This window comes from Pipistrellus hanaki (assembly GCF_964339955.1).
Source record: "Pipistrellus hanaki genome assembly, chromosome: 14".
Classification (NCBI taxonomy): domain Eukaryota; kingdom Metazoa; phylum Chordata; class Mammalia; order Chiroptera; family Vespertilionidae; genus Pipistrellus; species Pipistrellus hanaki.
Genome location: NC_140516.1, coordinates 44,216,780 through 44,236,592, shown reverse-complemented (window position 1 = coordinate 44,236,592; position 19,813 = coordinate 44,216,780). Strand labels below are relative to the sequence as shown.

The window sequence follows — 19,813 nt, the reverse complement described above, 5'->3', positions numbered from 1 at the left end:
AATTTAATTTATAAACTATTTTAAACAGTATATTTGGAAAACTTGATACTCATTTTAAATGACAGTTCCTCCGGGAATTCTCCAACTACCCAACTTTAAGTTTGTCACCTAGAATACATTCTCAAAGCATCCTCCATTTCTGTACTTTAACACTTCACGCCATTTCCCATTATTTGTTTCATGTTTTGACTGTGCTCTATGGGGGAAAATGTGTATTTATTTCACAGACCATGTGAATTCTAATGCATAGTGCCTATGCACTAAGAATGTGTTGAACATGAGAAAAAGTAACTTATTGAAAGAAAGACCGTGACATGCCAACTCACATTGGTTTCAGGATAGGCAGTATCCCTTACATCTAACTTATTAAGAGGCAGAAAAGTGACCTCCCCAGGAAGATTCATTTTATTAAACTCCATCAAAATCTTCGTGCTGACTTCGTCTGAATCAACAATATGATAAAATAACCTACATGTAAACAGAATAACAGATTTTTATTGTTAGACATTTTTTATCGATAGACTTTAAAGTGTTATTTAAATAGACATTTCAACTATTCATTTCCTTTCTATGAAATCCAATTTATATGTGAGTGGAGAGAAAAACTACTTAGAGAAAGCAAATTGTTACCACTCTAAGAAAAAGCCCCAAAAGGGGAAAGTTCTAGCTTCTACAATTACAAACAAACATTTGGTACCTACACATTTAGTTAGAAAATTAAGTAAGTAATTGAGGATATAAGAAGATAATGGAGGGAAAAAGAAGATAATGGGAGATACATTATACTAAAATTACAAAAAATTGTTTTACTCTTTATTTCTTCTTTCCTTTAAAAACTCAAGATATTGAGACCGGTTTGGCTCAATGGATAGAGCGTCGGCTTGGGGACCAAAGGGTCCCGGGTTCGATTCCGGTCAAGGGCATGTACCTTGGTTGCGGGCATATCCCCGGTAGGGGGTGTGCAAGAGGCAGCTGATCGATGACTCTCTCTCATCGATGTTTCTAACTCTCTCTCTCCCTTCCTCTCTGTACAAAATCAATAAAATATATTTTAAAAAAACCTCAAGATACCAAGCAAATAATCTCACCTATTTCCAGCAGTGACTTCCACACATGTGTAGAAAGCAGGCTCACACTCAAAGTTATTCATCACTATGCCATGATAGCCATTTTGAACATGCTGATTTATTCCTTTCCGACGAAAGTGGTCTAGCACTTTGTTTATGCTGTCTATTCCATTTAAAATGGCCTGTTTAGAAGTGAAAAATATTAAAATAATTTACCAATAGCACTCTTGCTGGTAAAAAAAACAAACAAACATATTTCTATATTAAAAAATACGCCAGAGGTTAAAGTAAAAACACCTCTCCAAAACACATGCCCCTTGGAAATATGCCAACAAAAATGCAGTATCTTATATTATTAAAAGTATTATCATTAATAGCATGCTAAAACAATACTCATAATTTCATATTTATAAGACAAATGATTTGCACTCTCCTCTTATTTATTTCCTGGAACCAATGACCTACAGCTTGAAAGCTAATAAAGTTTTGTGTGATAGCAACTGACTCAGTGTAAACTGCGGTAAGGAAAAGAATCCGCTCACCTTTCCTGTTGCCGCTCTAAGAAGTTGTTGTTTCTTTTCAAGATCTTCTCTTTTAGCAGCAAGTGCTTGCTGTTCTGCGTTCTCCTCTCTCCACAAGTAACTAACCAATAAAAATTAGACTGTCTTTAATTTCAAAAGCCTTAAGAGGTGCACTAACATACAAAATTTAGAGTAAAATAATGAAATCAAGCGTATTTGTATAACTTTTAATTTAAAGACCATTTAACAGGGGGCTAGTTAGCATTCCTCAAAAAAATTGACATATTTTAGTCTATACTAACTTTCTTTCACTTTGTAATTCATCTTTCTTATTTTTTACTTCATAGTATTTTCTGTCCAGTTCTTCTACTCGAGCTTTGACTTCATTAAGGTCCTGATCCAGTTTCTATGGAAATAAAAATAATTCAAATTTAAAATCCAATTTCTTTTTCCCTTCCTCTCTAATAAAATCAATAAAAACAAAAAACTACCATATGTATACTAAATTGTGATGATGGTCTTTTTAAAATTAGTACTGTCTTATGTATTTTAAGAGTGGCATGGAAAACTTTAAACATAAAACTTAAATAGGTAAACTACACATTTCTCTCTTAAGAAAGATTTTTACAAAATAACTATAAAAGTTCTTACATTATACTGTTCCAAATTTTTCTCTTTATTTGCCTCAGTGTCTTCCAAATCCTTATGTATAGCAGCAATCTGTCTTTTCTTATCATTAATAGCTTGGTCTAAAGACTTGAGTTCCTTTTTAATCCACTTATCTCTTTCTTCTTTTGATGTAAACTGGCTTCCTCGACCCTGCTTTGCATAAAGATCCGTTCTTTCCTGGGTAGCTTGGGCCAATCTACACAAGACAAAAGAGAATAGATTGAAAAACAGAACAGGAAATAAAAAAGTTTAATTGCAATCAATACATCAAGAGAAAATAGCCATCTAAAAAATTCCAATAAAAAGGGTATTAAGCAACTGCTACCTGATAGAGAGAGCTCCTTGGACTCTCTATACTAAAAACAATAAATTTACTTTAAAATCACAATTTAAATCAAGTAAAATAGTTCATACCCTAAGAATTTCAGACAGAAAATGTCTTCACTCCAGGTTTGTGATAGTGGGTAAATCTAGGCAATTCTAGTAACCTGTTCTCCGGAATTTTCAAAAATGCTCCAACTATATTTAATTATATAAATACTTAAACTCCTTACAACTAAAGACACTATAAAGGTTAAAAGGCAAGAGAAAACATTCAAAACATATAAAATAAATATTGATCCCTATATTACATAAAGAAATTGGGTACAAGAAAAAAAAAATTTAAGGGTAATTCACTAAAATGAAAGGTAAGTGGCACATAAACATGATAATGCACTAAATAATAAAATCAGCAAACACTGGCAAGTCCAATCTACAAATACATACTAAAATGTCTAGCTGTTCAAACAGCATTAAAGGGGGATGGGGAAGGCGGTAATGGGGGAATAAGGATACATATGTAACACCACAAATAAACAATAAAGAAATTAAAAAACAAAAACAGGACAGCATTGAATAAAAAAAAAAGTGGCAGAATAAAATAAAGTAACATGTCATTTGGTGAAAAATAAACATGAATGATTTAAAAAGATCCAACATCTAGCTATGATTTTTTAGACATGTTATTAAACCAATATAAGTTTGTCTCATATAAAGTGGGGATAGTGTGGTTCTCTTAGGGCCTTTGAGTAAAAAGAATGTAGACAATTTATGCAAAATAACGCTTGGCCCACAGTATTTGTTTAACATTAGCTATTACTCTGTAATGGCAATTAACTTTTGCCCTTAATACTGTGCCTTCTTAACCCATGACTATTTAAGTTCTATAGAAAACCTATACAGAAAGTTAAAAGTGGTGGTGAAAAAAATCCCAAACCTAGCAATTCCTCGCTCTTCTTTTTCTTTTACACTGTTGAATTTAGGTTCTGTTTCTGCCAATTCCTTCTGTTTTTCTTCTATTTTTTCAAGCAGCTTCTGCCTCTCTTTTAATAAGCGTTTCTGTAAATAAAGCAAGATAAGTAAAAATGCAATCTGCTTAAAAATTTTTGTTTAATTTATAAGTCTAACATAAAATGTTTTCTCATGAAAGAAATTCATGAGAAAACTGATCCTGCAACACAAAACTAATTTTTAAATATAAGAAACAATGAGATAATACTGAGTTGCTATGTGAATACAAATTACTTTAATGTGCCAAATCTTTTATAAAAATTCAAGCATGCACCCATCACAGAAAGGATTCTTAGTCCTCCTCATCTGAATATTTATGTCTTTCATTTTTAGCATTTTAACTTACCCTTTGTTCACTATTGCCTGCCAATTCATCTTGTAAATCCTTTGCTTTAAGCTCCAACTTAGTTCTCTGCTTAATTTGTTCTTGTCTTTCAGCACTGAGCTGCTCCTTTTCTTCTTTCATGGCTGAAATTTTTGTTTTCAGTTCTCTGACTTGGCGTTCAATGTCCTATTCAAAAGTTTCAACTACAAATGAGTCGGGCAATTAAAAGTACAACAGCAGAATTATAATACCACTAGAGGATCCTTACATGACATTTACGTGGGGTGGGGGCAGGGGTGGGGAGAGGTCCCTCAGCCCTGCCTGCACCCTCTCTTAGTCTGGGAGCCCTCGGGGGATGTCCAACTGATGGCTTTGGCCCGAGGGGAGCAGGCCTAAGCTGTCAGTCGCACATACTTAGCACTGCCAAGAGGTGGGACAGGCTCATGCCACTCACCAGCTGTGAGCCCGGCTCAGGGCTTCTGGCTGAGCAATGCTCTCCGTGGGAGTGCACTGACCACCAGGGGACAGCTACTGCATTGAGCGTGAACACCCTGGTGGTCAGTGAATGTCATAGAGACCAGTCATTCTACCTTTCGGTTAATTTACATATTAGCCTTTTATTATATAAGATTCATTTTGTCCGGTTTTTTTTCCTTTTCTTTCATTTACACATTCAGTACTGTTTCCAATACTCAATCCCAGTGACACCCCACGTAAAGTAATCATTCCCAATTCTCGTACAAAGGTCCTACTGTGGTGAAAAAAATAGCCAGGTGTAATTTGTAATCTTACCTCCATTTTATCTCTTGCATCCTGCTGGGCATCTCTTAATTGTCTGGATTTTTCTCCACTAGTTTCTCGCTTAGCAGAAAGCTAAAAACATAACAAAACCAACCTATTATTTCTAACTCATCTTGTATTGTTTAATTTTTCAAAATACCTCGTTAAATTTTTAGATATCTGCTAAAATAACCAATCACTTTAAAAATTTTTACCAGAAAACTTAGTGGTTTTCTTTAAATAGAAAATTCCCTAAAACAAATTTTTGTACAAAATGTCAGCAATAGTAATTACAATATACATTTTATGAGCTAAGAAAAAAATTCATAAAACTTTAAAGGTGGCTTCCTCTCATCTTGGTCTGAGACCCCACCTGATTATATATTTTAGATATACAGCGAGGCCAACATGGGTCTACACATTTTTCTTAGAACAGACTGAACAAATTTGCTAACTGATAAATTCATTAAGGAGTTTTCAAATTTACTTTTCTATTTAAAAATCACTAAAAAATATAAATATAGCACAAGTTATAACATAGTAATAAAATTAATCTGAATTTAATTGGCAAAGGTAAATATTTTACCTCATCAAGTTTAGCACGAGTCTCGTTAAGTTCCTGATTATAAATGGTATATTCCAGGGCTCGTCTCATTTTATCCCACTTCTGATACTGAGCTAGTTCTTCCTTTTCTTCCTCTAAGGTATGTAATCTCTCTTCAATGTACTTTAACAACTCATTGATTTTTTCCCGTTTGCCCTCTTTAAAAAAAAAAGGGGGGGGGGGGATGAAGGAGTTCAATACATTTTTATATAATATCTCTTCTCAAATATACCATTAGTTAAACTTAATCTCAAGAACTGCAGCATTGTTTCTTTGATATTATGGGATAAACAAATCTAAGATAAAATGGCAATTATGATGCTTTATTATGAAAAACAACAGAGAACAAACTTACACATAGTGACACTGATTCTCATATATATGTGATAAGGGTCTCAGTATAAGCTCCCTTTAAAAGCTTAACATTAAAAAACACAAAACCCTACTAATATCAATGGTATCACTGATTCCCAATTTTACAGTAAAGCATTATCTATAGCTGCTACATATTGAATGCCTATTATATTCCAATTATGGTGCTACTTTGCTCCTCTACTCACCACCATAAAACATGAAAAAAGGATTTTACAGATGGGGAAGCTTTGAACCAGAGAGATCAAGTCTAAAGTTACAATGTCAGTTAATTATTAGATTTTGAATCCAGGACTGTCTGACTCTAAGCTATTACAGGACAAAGCACTTGAAGAGCATAGTGGGTTTCCACAATAAAATGCACTAATGATGAGTCTAAGTTCCAAGTTTTACATTTACTTGCTCCTGAACAAGTAAATGTAAATGTAAATTTTGAGGAATACATCCAAATTTGTTACCTCACACAAAATGATGAGGACATTAGAGGCACAAAATAGTTAACCTAAAAGGGCATTACTACTTCACAGTAACAATTCTTTATTCAAAGAAATAAATTATTGGAAATCTCAAACCTTAAATTGCTTAAAACTAATTTTATCTCCATTCAACATATAGGCAAAGTATCATACAATATACTCCTGAGATAGACATAACTCCTTTCCACTACAATACAATGAAAAGTAATTCACAACAAATAGACAAAAGGTACAATCACAATTCTTTTACCTGTTTCTTTCATTAAAGAAATACTTTCTTCTTTTCGTTCATCATATACTCTAGTACCAGCTACTTCTCGTAATAGTTTTAGTCGCTGAGAATCTGGTGCTGTTGCCATTTGGTTGATCTAAAATTTTTGGAAAAATAATTATTACAGCACTACAGACTGCTCTTTAAGAACTCTACCTTGAATGAGTATCCACATGAGTATGAGTTCACTAATATAATCTGTACAGTACTTAAGTATATCTATATCCCTGTATTTCCTTTTACTTAAGTGAAATTTACCAAATAAAAATCTAAGATATATATTCATAAGTCTGATTTATGATTAAAAAAAAAAACCAAAACCCAAATTACAAATGTCAGAGGAGTTCTCTGTAATAAAAAAAATTAAAAAATTAAAAAATAAACGCATAAAAACAAATGACAGAGGAATATCCCGTGATCTCTTTTCTTAGTCAATTTGACAAAGTATAAAAGATGAGATTCATTCTAAATGAACAAAGTATTTCTAAAGGGGGAAACCTTAACTCACTACGCATTTTTTAAAAGCAATAATGATACTATTAAAAGTATAACAAAAATGGTATTCTTAAAGTATAGATTAAAATAACTGTCTCACAGGGTAGGGTATATTAAAAAAATGAGCAAAAACATCTCTAATATCTCACAAATATATGGCAAAGAAAATACATGACAAAGAGTGATAAAACCTAATTACCATGAAACTTTATATAACAAGCATGAGTTTCGCATGTTCTTTAAAATAAAATTAAGCACTAAAGGTAAAAAATGCTATCACTGCATTAAAAATTCAAGTTGACAGTTACTTTAACACTTACATAAAAGAGAATCAGCTCTGAGCTAAGAAAAAAATGGTCTGTCAAAAGTATACACAACAAGCCGAAACCGGTTTGGCTCAGTGGATAGAGCGTCGGCCTGCAGACTGAAAGGTCCTGGGTTCGGGGGCCTATACCTTGGTTGCCGGCACATCCCCAGTAGGGGGTGTGCAAGAGGCAGCTGATCGATGATTCTCTCTCATAGATGTTTCTAACTCTCTATCCGTCTCTCTTTCTCTCTGTAAAAAATCAATAAAATATATTAAAAAAAAAAAAAGTATACACAACAAAAATATATGCAACCAAAAAATCACCCTTCGAATCCTTCTCCTTGGTTACCCCAATTAAGTTTGTTCATTTTTAATTTACTCAATTAAAAATATTTAATGCATTATTACAACATACATGCCATTCTTCTGGGCACTGGGAAAGAAAACAGTGAACAAAACAGAAAAGGTCTTGCCCTCGTGGAACCTATTCTAGTGGAAAAGAGGAAATAAGCAGACCATCACAGAACACAACTGCTATGAAGAAAAACAGAACAGAAATAAAGCATATAGAGTAGGGGTGACGGCAATACTTGTGTAGATGGTCATATGAAATCACCATGAGCAGAAATTAAAATAATGCAAAGTGGCCCTTGTTGTATGTGTGAAGGGAAGACTCAGATAATTGCTATTTCAAACCAGCCTTCTTTTTAAAAAATGTCTTATAAACCATCTTTTAAAAAACCTGTTCTTCTGGTATCATATTTCCCAATGTGAAACACCATGCCCTTCCTAATCACTTCTGAATGCTAACTTTCCAACACAAATCTAAAAAAGCCTTCAATATGATATTTGAAGTGAACATTTGTTAAAACTCCCCCCCAACCCCCCGTGTCCAAACAAACATTATAGAAAACTTTAGGACATTATAGGTACGTCTTAAGAAAAATTAATTATCTTAGATATAGTTTAAAATATATTAGAAAATCATAGAACAATCAGCTAAAGTATATAGAAACTAAAAACTACAATGAATATAATCTCTATAAGGAAAATAATATGTACCATTATGGTGAATTCTAGTAATATAAGCTTTTTAGCATTTTAATTTTGTGATATACTTTTAGATAGTAATATTTTCAAATGTGATTTTTACAGAATTTCTACAATATTCATAATTTATGATTTTAAAAGATTTCCAAAAATCTAAATGTCTTCCAGTGTAATGTACCTTAGAAAGTGATACAGGTCACTAAGGAATGATGATCCACTTAAACTCTACAAAAATACTTCCCATCCCATTATGCAATGGATCTTTGTATTTTATAGCCGCATAAAAGGTAATACTAACTACAATACAAAGTAAACCAGTGAAAACAAGACATAAGGTACACTTTCACTTCAACTTAACCACTACAATAAACCAAATTATTCACTGAATATACTCAGAAACCAAATTCTATTAAAAAAGGACATACAATTTTTTTACCTTTCCTTGTTTAACAATATAATAAGGATTACTTCGAGAAAAACCAGCACTTTCAAGGAGATTCATCACATCATTTTTCCTGTTAATAAAGATCGAAAATTTCAGATAAATAACCAAAAAATGAGTACACTAACTTTTGGGTCAAGGAGCATGAGAGAGTTCAGAACAGTCATTAAACCATCTGTTATATTAGGTTAAGAGAATCTTCTGATTCTAATGTTTATGCTCTAAATATTGATTTGTTGAACATAAGTAAATATGCTTATATTAGGCAAGTAAAAAATACTTTCATTCTGTTGCAAAGAAATCACAAATGTGAAGAAAAATGCTTACGTGACCATTTTCTTGTCTAAGAAATATTGATCCTTTTTGGCACCAATAACTCTTCGAAGTGAAACTTCCTCTTTATCAATCTAAGAAGAAGAAAAAGTAAAAGCCCAGAGTTAATTTAATAGTATAAGTAAAAAACTTTAAAGGTCACTGTAGAGTCCCTAAACATAACAATTATTTTAACATTTCAATCTCTCTACAGGTATGCTATGAATACTCAATTCTTATGATAAAGACATTTTTTTTTAACAACAGCTTGAACATTCCCACTTATTTATTATTTATAAGAATGCTCATTATAATTTTAAAGTAAAGTTAGTATGTAAACTGTATAGTAACTCTGGCATAAATGAAATTATAATAGCTTACATAAAGCTATAAATAAATGTTTTAAAGCATTAAAAAAAACAGCTGCAACAATAAAATTCTCAACATTAACAAAAAGAAAAAGCAGTTACTCACTGGCAACCGGTTGTCTGAATTGTCAAAAATAATCTCCACAAAAGCAGAAATAACACGAGGACCTGTACCCTCCTAAAACATGAGATAAATAAATTTTAAATTTAAGTGGTATTTTCAAATACTTTGAACACATTTCAAATTTAGTGCATGGTAACAAGCCTAGTTCAATGAAGAAAAATTTCTACCAGACTAGTATATATCTCCCTTGACAAAATAGCAGATACTAGGATATTAGATATTAGATATTAGGATAGTAATATTTAACATAAAGGCTTTTGATTCTGAATGAGAATACAAAAGATGTTAAAGTTAGGTCCTCATTAAAGCCCAAGACCCTATAGACACTAAGTTCTACTATGTGATAATATCTAAAACACTTTGAGGCTTTTCTTTTAGACTCATGTTAAGGCTGAAAATGAACCCTAACAAATCATGTAACTATTGAAACTCTGTTTTTTCAACATTTGAGATAGTCTATGTTTTAAATCTGCTAAGAAAACACATTTAACATGGTCACATTTAAACCAATTTATGACCTAACCACTTACATAACCAAGTCCAGGTAATTTCCAGATTCTGGACATGGTATCATGTAGTGATTCAACACAAGGTAGAATATCTAAAAAGATTATTCTTTTAATGCCAATCTGAGAAACTTAAACAGAGATTTTTCTATAAAGAATTAGTCCTGATTACTGAGCCAAACATTCAATTTGGGGAGTAGGGTGGAGAGCTATTTAAAACAAAAAACAAACAAAAAAAAACCACTTCCTAGGTGTGAGAGACATTATTGAGAAATATGGAGGAATTTTACTTTCTGATCCTTAAATTAATTATAAGCCTTATTCAAACCAGAAATATAAATTATACTATTTTATGTCTTTTGTAATTTTTATCCTAAACTATTTTAGTTAATTATTCATAAAAAAATCTAATGAAAAATTATAATGATTTTCTTTACACATACTTCTTTCATATTGGAAAATGTTAACATTTAAGTAAAAATATGGCTAAAAATAGTAACAACTTTATGCTGCTTAGTTTGCAATGGTTGCTTCTATATGGTTCCATTTAACTTCTGGTTCTGAGTCTCAAAGTTCCTAATCCCCAATATCAAACTCTTCTTTCTCCTCAGCAAACCTTCTCCTCAAGCTTTACCAGACAATACCCTTAATAAAGAATTTATATTTATATGGAAGACATATCCATCTATAAACAAATCCTACAATTTTCTTATCATTCGATTAAAATTAGAGCTTTATCCTGCATTAACATAACAGGTTAAATTTTACAGCAGAATAAGAGGCTACATCATATTCAAAAGGATCTGAAACTTGAACAAATAATTTATCAGAATTGACAATGTATTTTAAAATATATATTGATGTGTTGGCTGGTGTGGCTGTTGGTTGGAGCATCATCCCATGCACCAAAAGGTTGCAGGTTCGATCCCTGGACAGGGCATATTCATTTGGGAGGCAGCCAATCTAGTTTTTCTCTCTAAAATCAGTAGAAACATATCCTCAGGGGAGAATTAAAGTAAATAAATAAATAAAAATTAAAATATATACAGCTGACCCTTGAACTGTGAGGGTCCACTTATATGCAGGTTTTTAAAATGGATCTGCACATGTTGTTCAAGGATCCACTGGTGATTGGAAATCTGCTATTTGGAGAGCTGGCTGTAGTTACATGCAGATTTCCTACTGAAGGCAGTGGATGCAACTATCCCTTGAGCTGTTCAAGGATTAACTATAGTATCAATAATGTCTTAAAGCAGCCTCACTCACATGCAATAAAGCCAATCGCTGTTCCGGACGAAGATGACTAAACTCATCACTGAGAACAAACTGAATTGCTAGAAATACAAAAACATAACAATTAGTACAGTCTAAAAATGAATTTATGCCTTACTAATATCTTCATAGAATATAATGTATCAGGTAGTGAACAATGCAGATAAAGTGGATTACCTGCTTCATATAAACAACAACAAAAAAGCAGATAATTTACCTGTATTTCAGACTAATCAGCTAGAAAATTATGATATAAGAAAACTATTAAAAAGCTTTCATTGAGCCCGGCTGGCATTAACCTATGAACGAAGGGTCACAGTTCGATTCCCGGTCAGGACACTTGCATGGGTTGTGAGCTCAAACCCCCATGTGGGGCATGCAGGAGGCAGCCGACCAATGATTCTCTATTATCACTGATGTTCCTATCTCTCTCCTTCTCCCTTCTTCTCTGAAATCAATAAAATATTTTCTCAAGTGTTCACTGAAACATTTAAGATAATAAAATAAAAAGAAAATACAAAGGTACAAGAAGAGACAAGCAGAACTAAGGTCTACTTCTTAATCAAAGTACTCTCTGACTTGTTAGGTTAACACTATATTTGCTTTTACCCACTAGATATGTTATATGTTATTTATTAACAAACTAGAATACATTCCTACAATATTCTTAATTGGATACTTTGTTAAAAGAAATAGAACTAAGTAAAAATATAGGGAAATGCCGTGGATGGTGTGGCTCAGTTAGCTGGCTGTGGCCCCATGCACCAAAAGGTTGCCTAGCTGGTGTGTTCATTGGTTGAATGTCAACCTATGAACCAGGAGGTCACAGTTCAATTCCCAATCAGGGAACATGTCTGGGTTGTGGGTTCAATCCCCAGAAGGGGGCATGCAGGAGGCAGCCCATCAATAATGCTCTCTCATCACTGACATTTCTATTTCTCTCTCCTCTTCTATTCTCTCTGAAAGCAACAACAAAAAAAGAATAAAATCAAATTTTAAAAATATATATATATATATATATATATATATATATATATGGAAATATTTCAGAGTCCCACTTTCCACTCAACTGCTTCCATAAGGAGTCAGTCCTACTTCCACGTTGAGCACTTAAATGGACTGATCTAGAAATGGAACTCTTTACCCAGTTGTACTGTTCCTAGTCCACCCAAAAGACCTTTGACAGTGTGTATGTGTGCATAAATGGGGATGAAGTGAGGACTGGCTATATTTTATAATCACCTTGGAGTGGGGGGGGAGGAAAATGAATTTAAATTGCCCTCATTCCTGAGAAGATTATGAAACACTAATTTCTACTCCAAGCCATTCTCTTACCATCCCCAAATTACTACACTGATAGGATACATAGTAGTACCTTTTAGCTGTACAGCAGACAGAGCAGAACTTTTGGTTTTCTAAACCCACCCTTTTCCTCAAATACTACTCAACTAAGAGGTTCAAAAATTTTCCAACTCACTCTTTATATAGTCTAATTCTATTAACATGATTTTTTTCTGCCCAGATTTGCTAACAGAGGCATTACTAAACTTAAATGCATCTAATCTTTAGAGATAATTTTCAAAGTCCTATTTACTATCTGCAAACAGACAATCTGTTGAGTTTACAAAGTTTTTACACCCCTCCATCCATTATAAAAATAATTGGTTTAGCCGAAACCGGTTTGGCTTAGTGGTAGAGCGTCGGTCTGCGGACTGAAAGGTCCCGGGTTCGATTCCGGTCAAGGGCATGCACACTGGTTTGCGGGCACATCCCCGGTAGGGGGTGTGCAAGAGGCAGCTGGTCGATGTTTCTCTCTCATCGACGTTTCTAGTTCTCTATCTCTCTCCCTTCCTCTCTGTAAAAAAGCAATAAAATGTATTTAAAATAATAGTAATAATAATTGGTTTAGAGCCCCAGCTGGTTTTGCTCGGTGGTTAGAGCATCGAATCTCAGGTTCGATTTCTGGTCAAGGGCAGGTATCTTGGTTGCAATTTTATAATTCACACAACCCATCTAAGACAGGCAGGCAGGGTGAACATCTCTGTTCCTAAAATGGAAAGATTAATTTGAGAGACTAAGTGTTTTGCCCAGTCTCACAGAGCTCAATGATCACGAGGTGTAGAGTAGAACTCAGGTCCTTACACTCTTAACTCTCTAAACTACAACCCTGTATGAAGAAGTATTTCTTGGATTTCATGCAAACATAATCTCAAAATGAACTATCTTAAGATACGTAGGTTTTAATATATTTAAAATTCAAAAAACAATACCTACCATAAAAAAAGTTACTTTTTCCAGATCCATTTCTGCCCACTATAAAATTTCAAAAAAAGTATGTTATTTTGTGTAAGAAATTATAAAATTAAAACTTTACTAAAAATATTAGAAAATTTATAAATCCAAGTTTCTAGCATAACATCTTAATATATATTAAATACAACTGAACAGTAAACAAAAGAAATCAATAAACAAAACAGCTTTAATCACCAAATGAGTATAATTTTCATATAGACCTCAGATATCTTTTTCTCTAAAGAAAATAATTTAATTGTTGATATTTTTGCTCTTTCCCAATAGTTTAAAATTAATAAAAATAACTAAATACACTGCCTGGTTTTCATGATTTATATTCATTACAATGTATTCTATTTTAATTGTATACAAAGTATTTCTTAATAATGTAAAGATGCACATATTACTAACATTTTTAAAAATACTCGATAATCATTTTAAATTCTCAAACTATTCACATGTTAAATAATTTATGATCAGCCCTATGTACATAATATAGTTTCATATTTCACAAAAGTATAGATAACTGTAAAGCATTGTTTTTTTCTATCTGAATTCAGAAATAAGCAATCCTGTACATATAAGGGTATCAAATGTTTTGAGTTTAATGAATTCATTTGAGTGTTTTGTTTCGCAACATTTTCATTAAAATTCTTAAACTTAACCAAAATATGCTGAACAATTTAGCCTCAAAGTTATCACCTTTACTGCAATGTAAATCTTAAAGAGATCACTTATGTTATGCCAGAAAGTAATGAGTTGTTTTTAAAAAGAGGCATATAACAGACACAGAGGCCAGCTTGAAGAGGCTTCCACTGGCTAAATCTAGGACAACAGGAGTACCATAATAATTAGAAGAATTATAAATTAGTGCTGGGGTGGGGGGGAGATAATCCATGAGTTCATACTGACAATAAAAAGATAAGCAACCAAGAAGGAAGGGCTCCTAATTGATCATGGTAAATGTGAAAGGAATGCTGGAAATGGGGGGGGGGGGGGGGAGTCATTTGAAACCATCAGAATAGAGAATTATTAATGGACACAAAATGTAGAGGAAAATTTTTATAAAGATCACCATCTTTTCATGTTTCAAAAGTATCTCCCCATTCCCATAGTATTTATTAGTTGCAAGGGAAAATAACTATATACCAGTAGTAGAAAAATTAGGCACGACCTTGACTGAGTGATCGTAAGTAACATCAGTAAAAGGTAGATGGCACAATATTTTAAATAAAACTATGTTATAAAAGATAAAGAAACACTGTGGAAAGGACCCACCTAAAGGAACCTAAAGAGACATGACAACTAAATGCAATGCCTGATCCTAAATTAGATCCTTTACCGGAGGGGGAGAGGCTATCAAGAGCATTTCCGAGTCAATCAACAGAACTGGAAAATGAGCAGCAAATGACTGCATTAATATTAAGTTCACTGAAGTCGATAAGGATATTATGCAAGAGAATATCCCTTTTCTTCGAAAGTTCACATTGAAGTCTGAGGTAAAGTTCCAGGATATATATAACTTACATCTAAAAATTCAGAACATCAAAAAACACTTGTGCTGGCTCTCTGAGCAAAACAGAGCATCACCACCAGAAGAACCTGCAGACTGACTATTGCAGGGCAATCACCACTAGCCTTGAGCCTCACATAGCTGCCTTTTCATATAATCTTCCCAGCAGCCCTCGGAGATGGGTATCATTACCGCTACTTTACAAATGAGAAAACCGAAGACCCTTGGGGAGTCAAGATTGAAAAAGAACACATGCCAGAACCAGGATTTGAATCCCATCCAATTCTGTTTCATAGTTTCTAACCTTCCCACCAAGCTATGTGGTTGATCCTTAGACATTATGACAGGGAGACAAGAAATCTGAGAACAATGTCATTTGTGAATAAAGAATGGTCATCTCTGAAACAGGCAATAGTGAGTATTTTAACCACAAAATGGCACTACGTTTAGTGTCATTCACTATAAACTTAGAGCTGTGGAAACACACACACAGTATACCCAAATAAAGTAATGTGTGACTGTCTCATTCAAATACTTTTAAGTGTGTAAAATAAGCAATTCATCAGTGCAGACAGAAGACAAATAAGTTATGTCATACAAAGAAAGACACACAGTTATGTATGCTCAAAGGTAGCTTTGTCTCCGTCAGCCCAGACACAGGCAGAATGTAAAGGGCTGCAAAGGTATAAATCCGATCTCGGGAGCCACGAACACTTACCAATCACATTGTGCTTTGAACTGAAGGGATCTACAATGGTCTGATCTCTGTAACTTCGAAAACCCTGTATGATCACCTAACAAATAAATGAAAGCGATTTTTTTTTTTTTCAGAACACACACCAAGAAATAACTTCTAAAAACGTTTTCTTTTGCACTTCTTTGCCCTTTCTGGTTTCTCCTTGAAAATAGAAGACTGTCGACTTCTCCTAAGAATATTGCATTGTGGAAAGTGGCGATTATAAAAATCGTCGTCGGAGGACACACAGTCCGTGTATCAGTGACCATTGCCAGGGTGTTTAAGTTTTCATGGGTTCGGGGCGTCTCAAAACCAAGCACCCTGGGGAAGGGGTCGCTGGACCCCCAACCTGAAGGGCTCGAGGAAATGCGTCAAGTTAGGCAGGCTGGCCCCGGCTTTTTTGATCCGAGAGAAACACGGGACAGCCCCCCAAAAAAGGAGACGTTGCAAGAAAGGAGTGCTAGCCGAAACCGGTGTGACTCAGTGGATAAAGCACCGGCATGCCGACTGAAGGGTCCTGGGTTCGATTCCGTCAAGGGCATGTACCTTGGTTGCAGGCACATCCCCGGAGGGGGGTGTGCAGGAGGCAGCTGATCGATGTTTCTAACTCTCTATCCCTCTCCCTTTCTTTCTGTAAAAAATCAATAAAATGTATTAAAAAAAAAAAAAAAGAAAGAAAAAGAAAAGAAAAAAGAGCCGAGGCCGGTTTGGCTCAGTGGATAGAGCGTCGGCCTGCGGACTAAAGGGGTCCTGGGTTCGATTCCGGTCAAGGGCATGTACATGGGTTGCGGGCACATCCCCGGAGGAGGGTGTGCAGGAGGCAGCTGATCGATGATACTCTCTCATCGATGTTTCTAGCTCTCTATCCCTCTCCCTTCCTCTCTGTAAAGAATCAATAAAACATATTTTTAAAAAAAGAAAAGAAAAGAAAGGAGTGCTGAGAGCCTAACATTTCCGACGGGGAAACTTCCCCAAAGGGCCGCGGATGGGCTCTCCTTCGTGCGGGTCTCGGCGCGGGAGACCGATGTGACAGACGTAAACAAGCAGGAGGCGCTGCACGCTCTGCCCGAATCCAGTCCCTTCTCCTCCTCCGGTCAGACGGGGAGGAGATGGGCAGCCCGGGAAGCTGACACCCACCAGCCTGTGCCCCCCGCACCTCCCAGGGGCGCCCACCCCAGCGCAGGACCCGCGCGGGGCTCCCCCCGCAGCACCCCCCGCTCCCGGCCTCTCCGCCCCCGTTATCCCCCCGCCCCGGAAGGCCCGATCCCCCCACAGGGCCCGCCCCGCGGCCTCCACACCTCCCCCAGGTCCTTTCTCCTCCACACCAGGCCCTGCACGGAGGCCCGGGCTGCAGAGGGGCGCCCCTGTTCTCAGCGGCCCCCGGAGCTCCGTCCCCTCCCGCTCCCCCCCCCCCCCCCCAGTCCCCGACCTGCCTAGGTCCCCCCGGGCCGCCGCGAGCAGGGAGGCCGCAGGTCGTGCCGCGACATCCCCGCCTCCAGGAGCGGTCCTCCCGCGGCCGTGCCGGCTGTGAGGGGCGCGCAGACCGTACCTGCTTTATGTACATGGTTCCGCCGTGACCCCGACCGGGGAGAAGGGCTGCGCGGGAAGAAACGACAGCCGCGCGGCCGCGGGGTCAGGGGAGGCACCTAAGGGACCCCTCCCCCTAAGCGCCGCGCCGTCCCGCCAGCCAAACAAAATGGCGGCGCCCCGGGAGGCGGAGCCCGCGCCTCGGACGGAACCACCCCCGTTTTCCCAACCAAGCGTAGGGGGAGTCAGGGTCGGGTCTGCTCTATCTGACTTCGAAAAGGAGGCTTCTCCGGCGTCCTGAGGTGGATTGAGTTTGATCATTACATTTCTATTTGTAGCTTAAAGTTTCCTGAGAGTTAGTCGGAAGCTTCAGTCAGTAAAGTCTTGGACGCGAGGTTGGCTCGTGTTCCCTCCGAGCGTGGAGCCAATGGTTGCGTCCACGACGGGGAACCTTCGGCGCCAAAGCCAAGTATGGGAGCCGGAGGGCCAATAGCTGTGCGGGCCGGCGGTCACGTGCTCTCGGGCTGTTTAAAAACGCGGACCCGGAGCGGGCTGTGTCCCTGGACCCACAGAATGCCTTTGGGGTGTGGAATTCAAAGGATTGTGGAATCCTTTCTCTCTCTGTCTCTCTCTGTCTGTCTCTCTCTCTCTCTCTCTCTCTCTCTTTCTTTCTCAACTGAAACTCTTTCACATTTATGATAGAAATGTAATGTGATACAACCACTTTATTGTAAAATTAAATATACATCTATCCTATGATCTATGCCCAAGATGAACATACCGAATATGTCCTCAATGATTTTTGTAAGGATGTTCATGGCAGCTTTATTTACAATGATCCCAAACTAGAAACAACCCAAATATCTACCAACTGATGACTCAATCAATAAAATGAACTACTGATAGATGCAATGACATAGATGAATCTCAAAATTATACTGAGTGAAGCTCAAATATATACTGATGAAACTTAGAGATTTACTCATATATATATTCCAAATGAATACATATTTCTATGTATATTAAGTTCTAGGACAAGTGAGACAAATTTATGATTGAAAAAAAAACAAGCCGGGACCGGTTTGGCTCAATGGATAGAGCGTCGGCTTGGGGACTGAAGGGTCCCAGGTTCGATTCTGGTCAAGGGCATGTACCTTGGTTGCGGGCATATCCCCAGTAGGGGGTGTGCAAGAGGCAGCTGATCGATGACTCTCTCTCATCGATGTTTCTGGCTCTCTATCTCCCTCCCTTCCTCTCTGTACAAAATCAATAAAATATATTAATAAAATAAAAAAAGAAAAAAGAAAAAAAATCAGAAAAGTGATTGCTTTGAGGAGGTTAGGAGGCAACTGGGAAGGAATACAAAGGAATTTTCTGGGACCTGATGGTAATGTTCTTTATAGTGATTTGAGTTCAAAGGTTTATGCATTTATCAAAAATCTGTGACTATTCGCTTAAGATTTTTACATGTCATTATATGTGGATTTTACATCAAAAGAAAGAACATCAATAAATGTAGAGCTGTAGTTAATGAGAGGTAAGTGTAGGCCAGGGGTTGTTGAACTCACACATTCTGCTCACATGACAATTACTTTAGTACAATATGCAATTTGAACATGCTGGAGATAAGAGGGAACTTTTCAGTTTCATTGATGAAAACACAACTAGCTCTGAACTGTTTAAAACTATGAGGGATCACACTGCCAAGGAATATGGTTTGAGTTTAAGTTTGGTGTCCAAGGTGCTCTAATGGTGCAGCTGCACTGACAGAAGTTATTTCCCAACTAAAGGTGTCGCATGAGAATGTAAATCAACACACTGCTTCCTTTTTAAGAAAATTCCGCAATGAAAAATTTACCTGAACTAAACAGTGTCTAGTTACATAGTAAAAAAAAAAAATGGTGAATTATGCAAGAGGTAATTATTAAATTTGAGAAGATTCTTCATTATGTGATAGCATGAAAGCTGATGGTAACTGTTGTTGCACGCTGAGATAAGATTCTTACTTAAGGACACAGTTCTATTAGGAATGTTTAAATTTGAAAGGAATTTTTAGCGTTCCTAGAAAGTAAAAAACCAAAAAACACCCACCTTTTCAAGATCCCAATTTTTTAATCATGTGGTTTGGACAAAGGACTTATTTATTTGTGTGATATTTTTGGCATTTAAAAAAAATTTTTTTTAAACCTCCCTGTGAAGCCATCAGGTCCAGGATTTTGTTTGCTGGGTGTTTTGTTTTGTTTTGTTTTGTTAAATATGTTTTTATAGATTTTTGTAGAGAAAGAGGAAGGGAGAGGTATAGATAGATAGATGATAGATAGATAGATAGATAGATAGATAAATGTGGCTCCAGCACACTCCCTACTAGGGATCCTAGCATGTGCCCTAACCAGGAATCAAGCCAGTGACCTCTTGGTTCATGGGTCAATGCTCAACTACTAAGCCATACTGG

The 19,813-nt window shown here is 36.2% G+C and overlaps 1 protein-coding gene across 1 annotated transcript in view; it reads right to left on the bottom strand.

Annotated features, from left to right (window-relative positions):
• SMC3 (structural maintenance of chromosomes 3) overlaps positions 1–17,555 on the bottom strand; it is a 30,713-nt gene extending 13,158 nt beyond the window's left edge. Inside the window, exons 1-17 of the mRNA XM_084903375.1 lie at positions 17,384–17,555; positions 15,817–15,892; positions 13,568–13,606; positions 11,288–11,355; positions 9,498–9,569; positions 9,039–9,118; positions 8,706–8,784; positions 6,397–6,514; positions 5,281–5,456; positions 4,707–4,787; positions 3,936–4,100; positions 3,516–3,637; positions 2,240–2,453; positions 1,891–1,994; positions 1,610–1,709; positions 1,089–1,249; positions 327–468 (exon numbers count right to left, since the gene is read on the bottom strand). Of these exons, the coding sequence (XP_084759501.1) occupies positions 327–468; positions 1,089–1,249; positions 1,610–1,709; positions 1,891–1,994; positions 2,240–2,453; positions 3,516–3,637; positions 3,936–4,100; positions 4,707–4,787; positions 5,281–5,456; positions 6,397–6,514; positions 8,706–8,784; positions 9,039–9,118; positions 9,498–9,569; positions 11,288–11,355; positions 13,568–13,606; positions 15,817–15,892; positions 17,384–17,398 (1,812 nt within the window). The 5' untranslated portion in view covers positions 17,399–17,555. The remainder of the gene's footprint in view (positions 1–326; positions 469–1,088; positions 1,250–1,609; positions 1,710–1,890; positions 1,995–2,239; positions 2,454–3,515; positions 3,638–3,935; positions 4,101–4,706; positions 4,788–5,280; positions 5,457–6,396; positions 6,515–8,705; positions 8,785–9,038; positions 9,119–9,497; positions 9,570–11,287; positions 11,356–13,567; positions 13,607–15,816; positions 15,893–17,383) is intronic.
• Between the last annotated feature and the right edge of the window lie 2,258 nt (positions 17,556–19,813).